Source organism: Eschrichtius robustus, chromosome 3 (assembly GCF_028021215.1).
Source record: "Eschrichtius robustus isolate mEscRob2 chromosome 3, mEscRob2.pri, whole genome shotgun sequence".
In the NCBI taxonomy this organism is placed as follows: Eukaryota; Metazoa; Chordata; class Mammalia; order Artiodactyla; family Eschrichtiidae; genus Eschrichtius; species Eschrichtius robustus.
In genome coordinates this window covers 147,244,713-147,263,361 of record NC_090826.1, presented here as the reverse complement: position 1 = coordinate 147,263,361, position 18,649 = coordinate 147,244,713, and the positions used below count along the sequence as shown (strand labels likewise).

Sequence of the window (18,649 nt, the reverse complement as noted above, 5' to 3'; positions counted from 1 at the left end):
GTACATCTTTTTCTGGGGGCCCAGGGAAGGGAATGCCTGTGATGACAAAAGGCAGGGGGTTGTCTGTCAGCCTGCCTGATATAAAGCTATGGATTTATTGGTTTTGACTTGGCAAGTTGAGATGCATCTGTCCTTTACGTGCACAGAGGACTGTCAATAAGAGCGGTATCACTTGCAGTGAATCCAGGAAGACATCTTCATTTAAAAGGTCATCGGGAAACCTTGGTAAACAAAGTTTTAAAGCCTAATCATGTTGTTGTAACTTGGCATTTTAAAAAAATGTAATAAAGATTCTGTCTATGCTGTCTGTGGACTGTGTCTTAAGCACACCTCCCAAACTGCATAGACTCCAGTGGGAAGGGGGCATGGCTCCTCTCCATTGCTGGCTGTAGGAAGTGTATGAACAAGTACGGAGGTTTGACCAGACAGCACCAGCCGTGAGTACCGGGTGCAGACATTAAGTGGAATCATAGCCGATGGCCACGGGGATCACCCATTACCAAAAACTAAGCAAGTGGCAGATTCCTCCCCTTTTGTGTGAAAGCCATTTTCCAGCATTGAATGAGATTGTCATGTGGTGACACAAATTCTCTTTAAAAAAAAAAAATCATGCTAGTGGTGAAGTCATGTGACTCACCATCTCTGGTACTTGAATATAACGACTTCCCAGGATTCTATGGCTTGAACGAATTTCCATAAGAAGTATACAAACGCAGTTTGTTCTGCTGAAAGATGAAGAACGTTTCAAATAAGATATTCACCTTAAGGAAAATCAGATTTAAAACATGAGGTTTCCATTTGAGATGTGGAGGGTCGTGACGCAGTTTCCATCGTTAGTCGGTTTTATAATATCCCGTAAGTATATCATTGCTCTTGCCACTCTTGCCACCATTTTGGTGGAATTAAAAACATACCTTTCCAAGTAAGGAAGGGAGGGGAAATTCTTCAAATGCTTAAAGAATGAATGAAGAAAAATGGCAATGTTCTTATCCTTTTCAACATTTAAATTTAACAGTTCAACAGATGCATTACCTCTCAGCTCATCAAGTGGTTTAGCAATTTCCGTGAGTTTTACTACATTCAGATGGAGAAGTATGCGCGTCAAGCCATCAACGATGGGGTGACCAGTACCGAAGAGCTGTCTATAACCAGAGACTGTGAGCTGTACAGGGCTCTGAACATGCACTACAATAAAGCAAATGACTTTGAGGTAGGAACTCATCTTTGTTTTTCGGTCATCTCCCTTTTTTAAAAAAAAATTATTTTCTTTAGAAATGCCCCAAATCTGTCTTTTTTTTTTTTTTTTTTTTTTGCTTTGGTATCTCACACAAGCATCCCCCAGTAGGGTTAAGAGGTCGAGTGGCAATGAAGAGCCCCCCGTGGGTCCCGTCAGAGTCCTGGGAGCTGACCCACTTCCGTTTCCTTTCCCATCCCCTGCCTCTCCTGCTTGCTTGGAAGACCCATGTGGCCACACAAGAGGGAACTGGCGAATCCAAAGAAACGGCAGCAAGGAACACACACAGAGTGATTCCCTTTCCAGAGAAGAGGTCCCTACCCCAATAGGCCTTTTTCACATTTAGGTTCTGGCATGTGGATTGAGTTGACATATGCTGTGTTCAGTGGTAGCTTCAAAAGCTGTTTTCTTAAAAAGTCTAGAAAGATTGATGGGGAAGTGATTCCATGGTTTCAAACTTTCATCAGCATTCATTTCCTTTCTGGAAGAAATGGTGTGAGAATTTACCAAGTACCTATTATAAGAGACCCATGGACATCTTTGTTCGTTTGTTTCTGTTTTTGTTCTTTTGGGAGGACAACCTTGTGTGTTCATTTTGCATACGTGCAGCTTCACGAGCTTGCTGCTCTTCATTCATACGGTCTTATACATACTTGTATGCGTCTGCAACCTGCATATTCCAGGCACATATGAAGCAGTATAGATGATTCCCAGAAAGCCGTATCTATGCAACAATAAGAGATGTGTGGTTATGAGTAAGGCATTTCTTTACTGGCTGATGTGGTGCCTCAGCAAGCATTTTTCATTGAACATGATGACTTTCCATGAGACAACACTAGCGAATCTCCCAGTACCCACAAAAGCATTTTGCTGAGCCCTGCTGACTGGGGCAATGATGGCTGGAAGTGGGAATGTGGGAAGGGTTCTGCAGGCTGAACCTCTGATGAGGAGAATGGACAGGCTGTGGCTTGACAAAGGTGGTCCTTCTCTTGTAGTACCTTGAGGAGGAGAATTTTTTCCCCTACATCTGCTCATGCGCGGACCTTATGTTAATATTCTTGCTTTCCTTACGCAGATAGGTACCCCCAAATGCCCACAAAGCTCTCAGTGTCAAAGGAGAAAGGGCCACCTTGGTCTGGCCTTGTCAATAATGACCTGACCCCCACTGCCCCCAACTGCTTGCCCATTCCTTTGGGGACCCTTCTCCCAGTGGTCTTAGCAGATCAGTTTTTGTGGCTTGTGAAGAACTGAATGGGGAAGTTTAGCAGCGGGAAAGTCATGGTTTTTCCTTGAAAGTTGGAGTGTTTATACTGCAAGCCACCAATTTCTCTTTGCTATCCAATACAAATGTATTTTTCTTGCCAAATGGGTTATAAGCAAAGTTTTTCTTTGGCCAAACACATTAAAAGTGAGGATCCTTCTTGTACTTACTGCTTCAGTATTTTAAAGTCTCTGTTGGAATAGAGCACTGGTTTACTGTTTCGACAGAACACTCTAGCAAGATTTCTTCTAAAGCTGAAGAATGTGACAATGGCTAAACTTTTTTTTTTTTTTTTTGGCCACACTTTGTGGCATGCAGGATCTTAGTTCCCTGACCAGGGATCGAACCCGTTTCCCCTGCATGATGATGATGGCTACACATTTTAAAGAAATCTTATTAAAAGCTTCACTTCTCCCCACCCCCTTTCTGATAAGTCTATTGTTGTCAACTTTGAGCTAAGAGAATTCAACGGTGTGCTAGTGAACTAATTACAGTTTATTATGATAAATATTCGTTTGGCAGCATGCGTCAAGCTTCATAAAAGAATTGCCCGAGATCCATGGGATGGTTTGTGCATTTTTGCCCAGGAACATACTCAAGAGAACAAACCCTGACAGTGCCCATTAGGACTTTTTAGGGTCGTTTAAACCTTACCTGGTTGGTTTTAATCCCCTACTCAGCGCAAGGGCCAAAATGACACAAACAAGGGATGGCTGGAATCAAGAGATACCCAACAAGCTGCTCCATTTAGCATCATCTAAATCCTCCTTTAATATGATTAACATCTGATATTCCTCTCTTTGTGAATCATATCCACTTCCAGCCAGGCCACCTCTCCTTTATCTGCAGTGTCTATTTTAAGACTGCTTCAGTGCAAAGAGTATGGGGCCCAGGGAGCAATTTTGTCACTTCTCATGTGACTTCAGACAAGTTATTGGACTATTCTGGGCCTTATTCCTCCTTCGGTAAAAACTAGGCTCTTTCCGGAAATGTGCTGAGAACAAAGCAGGAGCTGGATTCTGCCCTGCCCCCTCCACTTACCCACACATATGCACATACACACCCCTACCACCATGTATGATCCTAATATCATGAAATAGATTTTAATTTAGCCTCTCAGTTTGGGGCACTTACTAATAAAAGCTTCAGATAAGATGATCCTTCTTTTCTGTGCCTTTGTGCATGGAGGTCAGTGCTTAAGTGAAATGCTTAGAAAACCACTGGTCTAGTTGCGGTGAGTGGGGGCTACTCTTCGTTGCAGTGCGCGGGCTTCTCATAGCGGTGGTTTCTGTTGTTGCGGAGCAGGGGCTGTAGGCGCGCAGACTTCAGTAGTTGTGGCACGCGGGCTCAGTAGTTGTGGCTAAAAAAAGCCCACACATAGCAACGAAGACCCAACACAGCCAAAAATGAATAAATAAATTTGTAAAAAAAAAAAAAAAAAAAGCCACTGGTCTTATCATTGTTGCTCTTCTGGTGTGGACCGTGGCTTTGAGCCAGAAGTAGACCCAGCACCTCTATCTGATACCTCAGCTGCTATTGCATGCATTGCTTGACTTTTGCATCTAAGTTTCTCCCCTGAAGGGCAAGTCAAGTGAATCTGTAGCCTAAAATGAGCAAGTGAAGAAGATGGCAAAGTAGAGAACTGTACACCTGGTTTATTTTTAAATTTTTAAACAGAGATGGGGCCTAGTAGAGAGACTGAAGTTATGCCTACATGATGCCCAAAGATCCAATCAATTTAAAGGAATATATTAAACCAACTATTGGCTGGCCAAATAATAAAACGTCTTCTTGATTGCATTTTAAAATTTCTCAATCAGTTAATCAGTGGTTTGTAGCAATGATAAAATAGCTCACATTTATTGACTGTTTAGTATGTTCTGGGCACTCTTCTAAGTGGTCTACCAATATTAACTAATTTAATGTGAGTACTAATGATATGGATATTAATACAAGAAATACTTCAGCTTGCCTAAAGCTTTATACTGTTTTTAAAGTAGTTCTAAATGGGTGGGAACAGGGGAGCCAGGGAGAGAGAGCGAGGGTGAGGCTAACGCTTTTCTGTCCTTTGCTACCTTCTCCTTCCTTCTTTCCCTCCTCCTACCCTTGTCTTTTCTCAGCTTTCTGCTCCATCTCTGCCTCTGTCATAAGCTTGCTGGTGGCACCTCTGTCACTGCTAAGCACCACCCCCCTCCAGCCCCTGCTGCTGATGGCTCTCAAGGCTGGAGTGGCTGCTGACCCCTGGCCTGCGGGAAAATAAAGCAGATGGGGAAGGTTTATCACTAGTGCAGAGGGAGTGGCTTGCATCTCCCTGCTCTTCTAGACCCTGCACATTTCCTGGCTTGTATGAGTCAGAACCTTCTAAGTGACAGGAGAGCCTGTTCTGCCTTTTGTATCAGTTTACACAATTGCCAAGATTCTTGGCACGGCATTCAGACTTGGGGTGGTGAGAGCTTGAGAAGACCCAGGGGATGTGGAAGAAGACACTGAAGGGGGCGGGTAGGGGGGGAAGAACCACGCTTTCAGCTTGTGCTCAAGGGAAGAAAGTTGGCTACAGGACAGGGGTCGGGCATCTCCCTCCCAACACGAGCCCGTGAAGGTGTTCAGAGAGGCACGTTCAGCGACAGGCCGCATTTTTAACTCCTGCTTCTCACGTTAAATGAGATTGGTAACAATAAATTTGTCGTTCCAGGTGTTATGGTATATATTTCCATGCTTCATTCTCACTTCATTTTGAAGAGCTTCCAAAATTGATTTTTATAGGGAGGGAAAGGAGGTTTGGGATTCCTTCCCAGTTTTTAAATCACTGATACTTCTGACTTCAGGGGCATAGGAGTTGAATTTTATTACTTCTGTTTCCCTCACAACTGTGGCAAGGAAAGAAGGCAATGCGTGCTGTCAGTTTCCAAGGCAGGTTTACACGTTTTTGCAAAGAACTCGACTAAGGCAACCGATCTGTGTAAGTCACAAAGGTTAAACGCACTGCTCATGGAGCCAGAAGACCACTACCCTAGGTTGACTGAGGTAGGCTGGCCGCTGAGAAAGGCAGGATGACCCAGAGATTGGGGTCTGGGCTGGCCTGCGTGGAGGTTGGGGAGAGAATGTAGCAGACACCTTCATCCGGGCTGATCCTTCTGACCGTAGGGGCATGTGCCTTGGACTGTATTGCTTTTCTTGTTTCCCTCACAACTGGGGCAGGAAAGAAGGCAAGGCTCACGATCAATTTCCAAGACTGCCCTGAACACTCCTTCTCCTTCTCCATTCCCATGAGCTAGCTCTTCCCCAGCCATGGTCAACCAGGCGTCCCCCGTGGGCCATTAGTGGCTAGCCAGTTAACTACGGGCAGGGTCCAAACTCACAGGAGGAGTGACTAACTTCCCTTGCCTTCCATAAAGACCCAGGGTTTTGGATGGAAGGCTTAGAAACAAATAGAAAAGAGAACTTGATTCATTGATTAGCGGGCTTGTAAATGTCATTTCCTAAGATACTAATAACTCACGGGGCAGACGCTCCATCGTGGAGCCTGTGGTTTGACTTTTCTCTAGGTGTCACGTGACAGGCAAGAAGGGTGCTTCTGCAGGCCTCTCTCTGTGTCTTCTCACTCTCCTCTTGGAAAGAGAAAATGAAAAGGCAGCACTCCTCACATCCCCCCACGCACACACCCACCCAGACACATGACACTTAAACACATATAGTGCATCTACTTCCTCCACCAGGCTCACCCCCATGCCCAGCCCACTCCCGTTTTCCACACGACGCGCGTTTAAGAAGATTTAATATATTTGGAAGTCTTTCATTCGCCCTGTCACCTCTTTAAAAAAAAATGAGGACAGGTGGATTTAGGGAGCGCTTCCCTCGGCTCCAAATAGATACTTAAATATGAGTGATCATTTGGAAAACTGGCACAGGAGGGAAACCCTTTTACTGCTCTGGCAGTCTTTTGGCCTCAAAGCCGAGGTGCCGTTTAAACGATCACACAACGCACTCTTGGTGGGTGGCGAGGAGGAAAAGAAACCTTTACCATTTCTTTCCCTGTCAGTCCCCCCGTTGACAAGCCAAACTGATCTTTTAAGAGACTAAATGAATGTTCTCTAAATATATGTACACACATGGCTGTCTGGGAACATATTCCTTGTACAGAATGATTGCCTGAAATTTGAAGGAGGGAGCAGTAAAGACGCCAGGCTGGGTGGGGAAGGGGGGGTGGATTTTGGCAGGGGTGGGGGAGGGCACAGGGTGCCCTCAGGCACAGGTGTGCCTGAAGCTTCATTTTTGCACCTCTGTCCATTTGGGATTCAAGGTGTTGATCAGTATAATGAAGCAGGCCCATTGGTTTATCATCTATTTGGTAATGTCATTGCATTTTTTAGCGCCCTGTGTCTTTTTTGTCTTTGGGTTACATTCAGGCACAGTAAGATCAACGTTAAAACCTCCTTACTCAACAGCTTTATTAGTTATAGCATTCCATGACCTTTCTCAACATTCTTAAAGAAAAAGATACAGTGTAATGTCGCTTTACTTTGCTTATTGTCCTTTGTTGGGGGGAACAAAGCATTTTCTACAGTGGCTATAGCACATAATTATACAGCTTTCAATGGCAGTGTCTTGGTATCAAAGTTCAGAGGAGCCTTTAGAAAAAAAAAAAAAAAAAAGATGTTTTGTGGCAGCCTAGGGAGGGTCTCATCTTTCCTTCAGAAAATAGTTCAAGGCTCTTCTGTCAAGCTTCCCTACTTAGAGCTTTTTCTCCTCCTGCTTCATAAAGTTTAAAGCAGATTCAGTGGAGTTCTATGATCTATTTCCTTTGAAAGATTGTTCCTCGGCACAGAGAGGCCCTTTGACTTCAAGAGTTCACAGATTCATGTCTTTAGGTATCATATGTCTGACCTTATCAGTTACTCCATTTAATGTCAGAGAAAAAGTCTCAACTCTTTGTGTTTGTCTGTTTTGCCTCTGTGAAATGATTTGGTGAAAAGACCATCCTTTTTAACACACCACTGAGAGGCCGTTTCTGCTGCAACCTACCCTGTGGCTTTTCTCTCTTTAAAAAAAAAAAAAAAATTGTCCTTGTGTTTTGTGTATGGATGAGTTCACAGTGAGAATAGAATTATACAAGGGCAGGCGCACACACAAAAAAATCTTTTGCTTTCCTCCCACACCTCCCCCCGCCCAGTGATCTATTGGCTCTCTTGGTGGCTGTACCCCAACAGGCAAAGCCATTTAGCAAACACAGAGGTGGCAGCCGTGTCCACTGCTGGGACAGCATTGGGTTTTTCCCTTGCTTCGACCTACCCCTAAGGCCTTCATAATTAATTGTCCTTCAGAGACGAGGAAAGTTCAGAGACAGTGTGTGGCATGATGGCCATTGTCTGACGTTCAGTTCTCCTCGCCTCGCCTCTTTCTCTGTGCCCCACAAAGGGTTATCAATAGGAGAAAGGGAGCCCATCCTCTGCTGAGAGCCGCCGGTGGTGGTTGGAGCTTTCAGTGGGTCGGTATCATTGTGTTCGGCCCATCCTGGATTAAATGTCTGCAGGTCTAACCACCTTTTGAAAAGCAGCCTGTTTATTTCGCCTAGATTAAACAAACTCATTGAGCGAACCCCAGGCTTGTTCAAAAGTTGGTGATCCCTTTTCACGTGGCAGATAACATTTTAAATCACATTTCCTCACCCCATCCCACCCCAGCCCCGCCCCCAGGATTTTATTGCACTTTTAACTGTTTGGTTCTTTTTCAGCCATAGGGCAGAAAATGAAATGATCATGCACTCTCTTCTCTTAACCACTTCAGTGTACATTTGCCAGAATGAGTGTTTTTGCAAACATTCTTTTGATGAAGCGTAGGACTTTGGTTCTTGAAAGTAGATCATCCTCGTTTTAAAATATTGTTTCACCTTCAACGATTGCCTCAAGCCAGTCTTCAGTGCTATTTGGTAACAGGACATAAAACAAATACAACCTGTTCCCCGCCGCCCCGCCCCCCCCCCCCACCCCTGCCCTTTTGGCTGAGATACCAAATAAAGATGCACTATGGAGACAGCTATTTGAAAAGTAAAGGGAAAAGAGAGCGATTAATGATGATTATACCACTGTTCCTGTTAAATAGAGTGAAGCCAAGAAAACAAATAGAATCGTTCTTCCTAGGAGCAGTTGAACTAGCACGTTAGAGAGGTTTAAGATCGCTTCCCTGCAGTGTTCACGGAGACCTCAAGGCAGAAGGAAACCGTATTTAAAGAGCATTTCTGTGTCCCTGAGAGCAGCGTCTTCTGGAGAAAGGGGCCTACAGGATGGCCAGAATCTATTCTGTCCCTGTTGCTCTTTGAAGACACTTTCACCACAGACCCTTTGCTATTTAAAGAGAACCTGGATCTGGAAGTTGACACAACGAATAGAGTCATACCAAAAAGGGGATCATAAAAAATTAAAGTTATTCTTATGAATCTTTCATTAGAAGCAATGAAAAGGGACAGTAGTGTAGTCTAAGTCCTTTGTGTTGCCAGCCCTTCTTCCGGCCTCTGGGCTATTGTTCTTTCAGCTCCTCAAACAGACTTTTCACTTTCAAACTGACAAAAGTCACTTAAAAGCCAGACAGCTGTACTAACACACCCACCTTACGAAGCCGGAGACAGGGCAGGTGCCGAGGCCAGCTGAGAGACCTTGTTTAAAATGGGCAGGGGCAGCTCCCTCCTGCCTTCCTGTTGTTTTCGTGCTCGCTTTGAGGTGGACCATTTATTGCTACTGTGTGATCCTCCCTCCCAGGCGCCCCCAAATATTTCTTGCATTTTCTTTGCAGCAGGAAACCTTGACACTCATGCTAATGTTTGTCCCTCGGGTTGTATGGCTAGGGTCGGGCTCGTGGAAGTTGGAGCACAGAACTTAGCAGAATCACAGGGAGTTTGACTCAAAACTCTTTCCTTCCGTTTCTCCCCTTCCTTCTCTTTTTCCAGCCTTTCCAACCAGTCTGAATCTCTCGTAAGCTTTTCAGATTTCTGTGGCCTCTTCAGGAGTAGCTGGGATTGGATAAAACACAGCCACCAATGGTGGGGAACAACCCTCACCTTAGGATGTGAGATACAGCTAGAGAGAGGTAGGCAGGTAGTCCTGCCTGCATCCCAGGCCTCAGGGCGCAGACGCCATGGGCCCTGGCGAGTCCTCCCCGTGTGTGTATTACAGCCCCCCTGCTCCCCTGTCACCTTGTGTACAGTCTGGTCTGTGACACTGATGGTGATTATGTCATTATTTTGCTCTGGGGGCCCTGGCACATCTGCAGAGCCCAAGCACATCTTCTTTGTTGCGCTGGCAATCGTCCTGCACCACAAATGCTTCATTAGCCCTGCTGGCGGCCTCCTTGCCAGACGCGAGTGCCCAAATCCAGGCTTCTTTCTGCTCCGTTCTTTTGTGTAGCTGATGATCGCGTATTCATCTTCCTGGTTCTTCCCCATTTTCCTCGACTTCTGAACTCCAGATGTCCCAGTGTTTTTGCCCAGAGCCCTTGAAAGTGTACGACGCGAAACAAGGCGACTCTTTACCCCTTAACCCATCCTCACCCCTTCCCACCTTCCTACTTTTCTCCTCCCCAAACGAATAGTGATTCTGAATATCTCCCCAACGTGAGGACTAACGTTTTCAAACTTGCGGTTTGAAAAGATACCACAGGATTGCTCCCAACTTACAATGGTACTTAGGGTTAGAATGAGGAGTTATTAGACATTGCTTGGAGATGGATGCCTTTCTCCCGCAGCCCCTTCCCTCTCCTTGGCTCTTTTATTTCCTTCTGCACATTGCCACGTATTACCAATCTTCAGCAAGCAGTCTAAAATGTGAGTACAGAAAATATTCTTCATGCCTCGCTGAGCATGTTATAGTCATCTGAAGGTTCTTTTTCTCTGCATGGAATCTTCGTCTGCACTCTACCCCCTCCCAAAATCCCCTGCTCCCTCCTCCTGCTGTCATAACCTTTTTTTTTTTAAATTTATTTATTTTTGGCTGCCTTTGGCTCCCCAACAATGACCTATTATTAGATATTGAAAGTGACGAACACGTGGCTGTTTTGGAAACGAGCTAAAACATTTCTCTCAAGTTTTATTCTATATATTTGACAGAGCCACAGCTTTTGTTAAGGTGTGCTGATTTCTACATTAACTGCAGTAAATTTTAGAGCTTAATATCTTGGGCTGTGATGGGTACTACATAATCGGTATGTTTAATTTCCCCTTAAATGTGAATTAATTGATCTGTGTTAGCAGCTTCTCCAATCGAGAGTTTAACCAGTTCTATCCCCCCACCACTGCAACATAAGATGTTTCCAACGTCCCTCTGTTTGAGTAAAATGTAGATTTTAATTTTAAGGTCTACCGAAAGGAATAAGTTCATATTTTTATGGGAAGCATGGTCAGATCATTGTCCTGAATTCTAATTCGGAATCCTAGGACAAAGACCCTGGCAAGGATTAAAGAAAACCCCCTCCGAGGAATGAGTTGCTGTTTTTGTTTTTTTTTTTAATAGTAATCTTTTTTATTTATTTATTTATTTTTATATTTATTTTTGGCCGTGTTGGGTCTTCGTTTCTGTGCGAGGGCTTTCTCTAGTTGCGGCAAGCGGGGGTCACTCTTCATCGCGGTGCGCGGGCCTCTCACCATTGCGGCCTCTCTTGTTGCGGAGCACAGGCTCCAGACGCGCAGGCTCAGTAGTTGTGGCTCACGGGCCTAGTTGCTCTGCAGCATGTGGGATCTTCCCAGACCAGGGCTCGAACCCGTGTCCCCTGCAGGGACAGGCAGATTCTCAACCACTGCGCCACCAGGGAAGCCCGAGTTGCTGTTTTGTACTAGGTTTCTGAGCTTACCAGTCATTGACCCCTGTTCTGAATATTAGGAACAAGCCAGGTAACAAAGTGAGGACAGAGGTGGCCAGATCAGTAGGCCACCAGCCCTGGGCAGGGAGCATGTAGAGAGAGGCGGGTACCTGTCACTGATTGCATCATTTTCAAAAGACTCAGGATGTCCCCAGAACATTCCTAACCTGCCATTTTTAGATCATTATGGTTTTATCACCCCTGGGTTTATTTAAACCATTTTAAGAATGTAACTCCATTCTCAGAATACACCACTTCTCAAGGTAGTAATTCTCTAAATTTCTTACCTGCTGTGAAAATAGTATCTTCTTTGTATGGATGTTAAAGTGATTTCCCTGGAACTCCAAAGGGATATCCCTTGTTAGAATATCCTGGGATTTGTGAACAGGACTGGGGCCATATTCTCCATTTCCTCTCTGATTTTATAGACTTTGATCATTACTCCCTCTTAATCTTCATCTCTCCAGATTAAGGAGCTCTAATCCTTTTTAAAAGTCTAATCTCATACAATAAGTGGGCTGTGCTTGATCATTTTAGCAGCCCTTCTGTAATGCTCTTCCGGCAGGACCATGTTTTCCTGAGGGACAGTTACAATTACAGGACAACAGGGCAGAATTCCAGTGGGCGGCCACATCACGGGTTTTATACCTCACATACACCTCCAATGTGACTTTTTTGATTGCCCCCAAGGTTCATCCTCAGAAGCTGGATTTCTTGACTAGCATCTCAGTAGCACTTACTGGTTAAAATGATCCTATGAGACCAATTTATGAGACCCTTGGCAAGTATTCTTGCAGATCTGATTGTGTCTACGGAACATATCCAGCCAAATAAAAATTGCACAGATCCACCCTGCTGTGCAGATGTTTTCAGTGTTTTTGTAGGTAACGTATTGGAGTGTTTGACATCATGAAGACACAGCCTTAGCCTTGGGCTTGAGTCTATAAAAATGACAACTAAGGCAAGAAAGCTCTGATCTCTGTATTATTCTCAAGCAGGAAACAAAATGTTCACTTACAAGTAGGTATAATTTTATATAAAAACGTCACCTTGAGATCTTAAAAGGGACTTCCTTTGGGGGAGTCTTTCCAATGTCAGTGGTCCTGGACTAATAATAGTGTAGAACTTAAGAGCATGGTTTCTGGAACAAGTCCCTGGGATCAAATCCCAGCACTGACACTTTCTAGCAGTGAAACCTTGGCAAGTGTCTTACCCTCTCTGTGCCTGCCTCAGTGTCCTCATCTGTAAAATGGGGGAAATGATAGTGCCTACCTCACAGAGTTGTTGTGAGAATTAAATGAATGCCCATGAATATGTTAGCCCAAAGTCAGCGCTATATAAGCATTTGCTTTCATTCATTTGTCAAGCCAAAGAAAAGTTACCTTGTCGCCACTGTCAGTAATCCAACTCTTGCATCATTTCCTGCTGACCCTAAACAGGAAAACAAACAAACAGAAGAGCAAACAGAGAGCTCCCGTTAGAATTGGGACAAAGAGTCAGTGCAAAACTGGTTTTGAAAAGAGAAAGTGATTCCTCCTGCCCCAGGGTTGGCTATAAAGATGACAGCAGCCCGGAACAGCTCCGGGCTTCTGGAGTCATGGGTTCCAGATGAGAAGGGCAGCCACGAGATGACAGGGTAGTGTGGAAGGAGCCCCAGATTGGAGGGTCTGCCCCTGGCAACACCTGCCTCTGTGGGCTCCACTTTGTTCACCTGTAAAGTGATAAGATTCAAGACAGAGCTTTGTTCTAGCTCTGAAATTCTGCGATTCTAGAACAGAAGACATTCTGCCTTCTCTACATAAGTCCTGTGCAGGATGCAAAGCTTTAAGCAGTGACTGTGGAGACCCTGGGAATACAGATGGCAACCAGGTGGAACCACTTCCACCCTTGGGGTGCTGCTGTGGCTTAATTATCTCAGTAAAAATCTCCAGGGTGCCCAGTTTAGTGTTCTCCCATGGCCCTCTTTGCAGATCTTTTAACAGTGCCCTTGGAGATGTGGCAACTCCCTTGCTGGGATTATAGAGGCGAATTTTTCAAATTCATAGACAATTTATTGGCATTATATTTGCTGCTCACTTTGTTGTGGTGGCTAGGGCAGCCAAACAGTGAGGTCATTCATCCGAGAAGCCCTCAAGCCTGTGGGTTTTCTAGGAGACGATGTGGACCTGAACAAACTAACAGAGAGCCTGTATACCTGTCCCCACACACATTCCACCGAGGCCACAACTCAGCCCAGGCAATCGGCCTGTGTAATACGTATTAACTTCTGTAGACTATACAACATCTCCCCTCTTTCGAGACAGAACTCGTTGTTTTAGATGGTATAACTACCGTCACTACTAGGCTTGGTTGATAGTTTTTGTAAAAGCAACATCACCCTTCCCTTTAAGCACGTCCCAAATGATAGTAATCAATCAGGAATGTCTTTTCCACTGGGATTTTGTATGTACAAGTTTGTGTTTGGGAGGTATCAAATCCTCACACAGGTCACTTGGATATGTTTTTTCTATCTTTCTTACGGTAATTGTACCCAACCTCTGTTTTTTTTTTAAGGCGACCTTAACGGTGGAAAATAAAATCTGGTACTAAAAATGACTTTTAGTAAAACGTAATATATTCACTAAGAACAGATATGGGGGTTTGAGTAGGGGTGAAGGCAGAGGCATGATCAAAAGCAGAAGTCAGCTATGCTTTCAAGGCCACTGTACTTCCTTTAATACAGAGAGTATTTTTCAAAGATTTATCATCTTTTTTTTTTTTTTTGGCTGTGCTGCGCAGCTTGCGGGATCTTAGTTCCCCAACCAGGGACTGAACCCGTGCCCTCAGCAGCGAAAGCGTGGAGTCCTAACCACTGGACTGCCAGGGAATTCCCAAAGATTTATCATCTTAAATGACCTGAAGGTGTACAAAATAATTTGTATGTAGACTCCTGACCCTGCCTTTCAGCAGGGCCAGTCCCAGGTCTCAACAGCATCCTAAGTCTTCCCACCGCAAACATTACCTCAAGACCCATGAGGTGTCGGTAGGACCCATGAGGTGTTCGAGAGGACTTCCAAAGGCTCCCGGGGCCCTTCTGGAATCTATTTCTCTGACTTTCCAAGATATTTACCTTTCTTGAAAAAGGAATGTCAAAGCCCTTCACAAAACTCTTAGGTTGCTTTTGAAATACAGCTCATGCTTAGTTTTGCAAAGGGTAATCCTGGAGGAGAAACCCATAGAGTTCCCTAGAACACAAAGCAGAATTTTTCTGACTTTTTTGCCTTTCATCCCAGTCCCTTCCCAAAACAACCCAGATATTATTGGGGATGCATCAGCTGTTGTCAGCAGAGAGGCGGTGTCTCCCGTGACCTGGTGTTCTCCGAAGCTCTGTTCATTTAACATCCGTATCTCCCAGTGCCTTCTTTGGTGCTTACTCTGAGCAATGCTATTCTCATTGTCCTGCCTCAACCCCACTTCCTAGCAATTCCTCCCTAGGCTTCTCACTCACATTGCTCCATCCACATGAATAAAGGGCACACAGACTAATTTTGATGTTAGCCTGGGCAAAGCTTGATCATGAAGGTAAACCCCTGCAGAAAACAATCACGTAATGCATTCTCCAACGAAACAGGAGTAACTGTGGATTATCTGTGCCCCAGCTTCCTTCATGCAATATTGGAGAGTTGATGCCATGTTGTTTTTGAATAATCTCCCATCCAAGAAGGGCAGCAAGCTTGGCCCTATTTATCCTACTGCCTCACCCAATAATGGTAGCAAAAGTTAAACTTCAAGCACTATCAGCCTGTCTTGAACTCAGACGCGGTTGGCACATAATTCATGGGGTTGACTTGAAGGGAAGTTAGTTAAGGCTGCAGAGTGACTGGTATACTGCTTATTTTTCCATCGAAGCCGATTCATTACCTGTGTCACGAGGGAGGGATAGATTCCTCCGTGTAGTTCGTTTGAATATTTGCTGGCAGGAAAGCTCCTAACGAAAAGCTCCCTGTCAAAGCAGGGCAAGACTGAGGTCCACCTGGCTCTTCGCATCTCTCTGTGTGGTCCATTAACTATTCCTGTAGACACGGCCAGCCTTACACGCATCTGAGGAGTGGCGTGACAATGTAGGTTGAATTCGGGTATGTTGATCCCAGCTACCCTTGCAAGAACAACTAGTCTGCTGACCCAGTGAGGGACACAGGATTAGAGAAGAATGAAAGAGCATTAGGCCTTCAGAAAAGTGGTTAGCTCTTAAGTTTGGCTGAGAGCAGGGTTTGGCACACTCTGGCCTACAGGCCAGATCTGGCACTGAATCTGTTTTTTTATGACCCTTGCTAAGAAGGGTTTTTATATTTGTAAAGCATTGTGAAAAAGAAGAATATGCAACAGAGACCAAATGTAGTCCACAAAGCCTATGTATTTACTGTCCAGCCCTTTATAGAAAAAGTTTGCCGACCCCTGGCTGAGGCTTTTTCTCTCTTTGGTAGAACATGAACTCTCTGAGATCCTTTCTAGTTCTGAAGTTCCAAAACTATGCTTCTTTGATGCAGTAGTCTCGGTCCAGATCTTATCCGAACAGCCTACCAGATGTGTCATTCCAGCAGAGAGCTCACCCTTGTTTTTTTTGCTGTTTTTATTTATTTATTTTTGGCTGTGTTGGGTCTTCGTTTCTGTGCGAGGGCCTTCTCTAGTTGTGGCAAGCGGGGGCCACTCTTCATCGCGGTGCGTGGGCCTCTCATTATCGCAGCCTCTCTTGTTGCGGAGCACGGGCTCCAGACGCGCAGGCTCAGTAGTTGTGGCTCACGGGCCCAGTTGCTCCGCGGCATGTGGGATATTCCCAAACCAGGGCTCGAACCCGTGTCCCCTGCATTGGCAGGTGGATTCTCAACCACTGCACCACCAGGGAAGCCCTCACCCTTGTTTTTAAGATGGGAGAGTATCTTTATAGTCTCTCGGGGGTGGAAGGATGGGAGAAAATATTAGATTTTAGTTTTTGATGCCTTTTCTATGATTTTGTTTTTGTTTTATTTTGATTGATGCTCATTTAAACTTGGAGTCATGTGTTAAGACATGTTTGGGAGAGAAGGAAAATTTAACTCATTACAACAAATAACACGACAACTATTGTATTTCCTAATACATACAACACCAAGACAAGCATGAGCAAACAAACTAGCCGCTTTAGGTATATTTGGTGAACCAGATTTCAGCGGCACAAAATAATTTTGACAGCCTCATAGAGTTTATTATAAAGACATTTGTCATTCCATTCCCAGCAAGCTAGTACTTCCTTTTCTGGGGCTGTGGGAGAGATGGTTTTATTTATCTTGGTATCTATAGGCAAAGCTGCCAATGGAATGTTTACACAGTTTAAAATGTATACACAAATTATTAACAGGTAGCATCAATGTGAAGACAGTCTTTTTTATTACCTAAAGTCACAATTTTTCAAAATGCTCAATCCCAGCACATTTTATCAATGTGTATGTTATCAACATCTGAAAGGTATAGGAATTTTATTGTGAATTCTGTATTTTGTGAATACCCACTCTTAAAAGGTAAAAGATGCAAATTCAGATGAGGAAACAAAGAAACTCCTCAGGGCAGCCTTGGCCCTTCCTTCGTGCTGTTGAGGGAAGTCCGTGTGAGGGGTGATGGCCAGGGCCATACGGCCACACCGCAGACCAGAGTCCACTGCCTGGCATCCTTTTCCATGGCGTTCCACTGTCCAGTCAAGGTAGATCCTTAACTCCCTCCTTGCAGTTCCCATGTGACTATTCGTTCTTTTTATTACATTCCCTCCAACGGACTGTTTGCACCATGTCCTAGCCAGGCGCCACTTTGCCGGCATTTATAAGAGCTGGTGTGGCATCAGGGTATGGTGGGCAATTTCACTTGGAAGTGTATTCCCACAAGCTCAGTGCAGGCCCCTGCTGTGGCCACAGACAAGAGACAGGCTTTCCTTTTGCCACTTTTCCTAATTATCCCTGCAGTTCTTGCAGGCTGGCTGAGAGAAACCTTGAGGCTGTTGCGTGGATCTTGCTCACTCAGGGTCCTTCCCCGGCCCTTCCCCAGGTTGGCCTCCCCGCCCCCAGCCCCTCCCTTGCATATTAACATGACATTGCATGGTACTCCCAGAACGGAGCGGCTTGCACCAGCTGAAACCTCTGATCCCAAACCCACTAGAGACTTTGGCTTTTGGATTTTGGCAAGAAAGCCTGTTGCCCATCAGGTCAGCATGAATAAAGATTTCTTTCTTCCTTTCTTTTTTTAAAGTCGAGCATCAACTGACACTGCCCCCAGAGCTCGTTTTCTCAAGACAATTTAACCCCTTCTCCCAAGTACATTTATTTTCTACTCTGAACGCGCGCATTATTTTGTTTTTCTCTTTTCCTGTGAGACAACCAAGAAATCTACCCTATGTAAAATTTGAAAGCCAGATCAATTCTAAACTATCTTATCATTTTTAAAGTATGTTTATCCAGCTTTGTAGGAAGAATGAGCAGGCTGTTTGAAGGCCACATACTTTTCAAACCTTGGTTGCAACACGTTTGCCCCGTTTTGAAACTGTCTTTATCAGGCCGAGAAAACGAAAATCTATTTGACAAAGTGGCACTCTGGCCAGTTTATCTTGCAATATGGCTTTAGTTCACTGAGTCTATTGATTTCCTTAAATTAATGTTTACAGAATGCTACTGAATTTTGCTCAACAGAACATTGTTCTTTTGAAGGTTTACAAAAAAAAAAATGATACAGACTGTTACTGCCATGTGTTCCTTTGCTTAGACGGAGGAAACATGGCGGGGGGGGGGGTTCTTTTTTCGTTGTTTTGTTTTAAGGATAGCCTTGAACTCTAGCCACTTCCTATAAGCATTTAGCCTTCACATATTTAAGTAGCAAAACACGTAAGTAGGAGGTGAGCCCACTCATAGGCCTAAAGTTGTGTGGGCATCACGCTAACCTAATCCCGTAAGGTCCCTGAAAGCTGAAACCACCTGGAGCGTCAGAGTCAAAGAGACTTTAGTCTGAAGCCCAGTTGTGGCCGCAGAATCTTCCTCGGCCTCATTCAGTGTAGCGTCTGCAAGCAGTTTTGTAGCCGATGCTCCCTGAATAATTCCAGTCCTTTGAAACAGAGGTGCGAGCATCCTATTAAAATTTAAACGCCATGTAGCCATTTGGTAGGAACTCTTAAATACAACACCTTGCTCTTTGACTGTGGTGCTCAGTGCCTAATACACAAAACCTAGTCTCTGGAGTTGATTTTAAAATTGGCCTTTCCAGGGAAGCTTATGTGGCCGTTCAGCCCCTGACAGGATTCTAGTCACAATCATGAA

General features: G+C 44.6%; 1 protein-coding gene across 1 annotated transcript in view; it reads left to right on the top strand.

Annotated features, from left to right (window-relative positions):
* PROX1 (prospero homeobox 1) overlaps positions 1–18,649 on the top strand; it is a 47,679-nt gene that overhangs the window by 21,403 nt on the left and 7,627 nt on the right. The window contains exon 4 of the mRNA XM_068538421.1: positions 1,016–1,210. Coding sequence (XP_068394522.1) covers positions 1,016–1,210 — 195 coding nt within the window. The remainder of the gene's footprint in view (positions 1–1,015; positions 1,211–18,649) is intronic.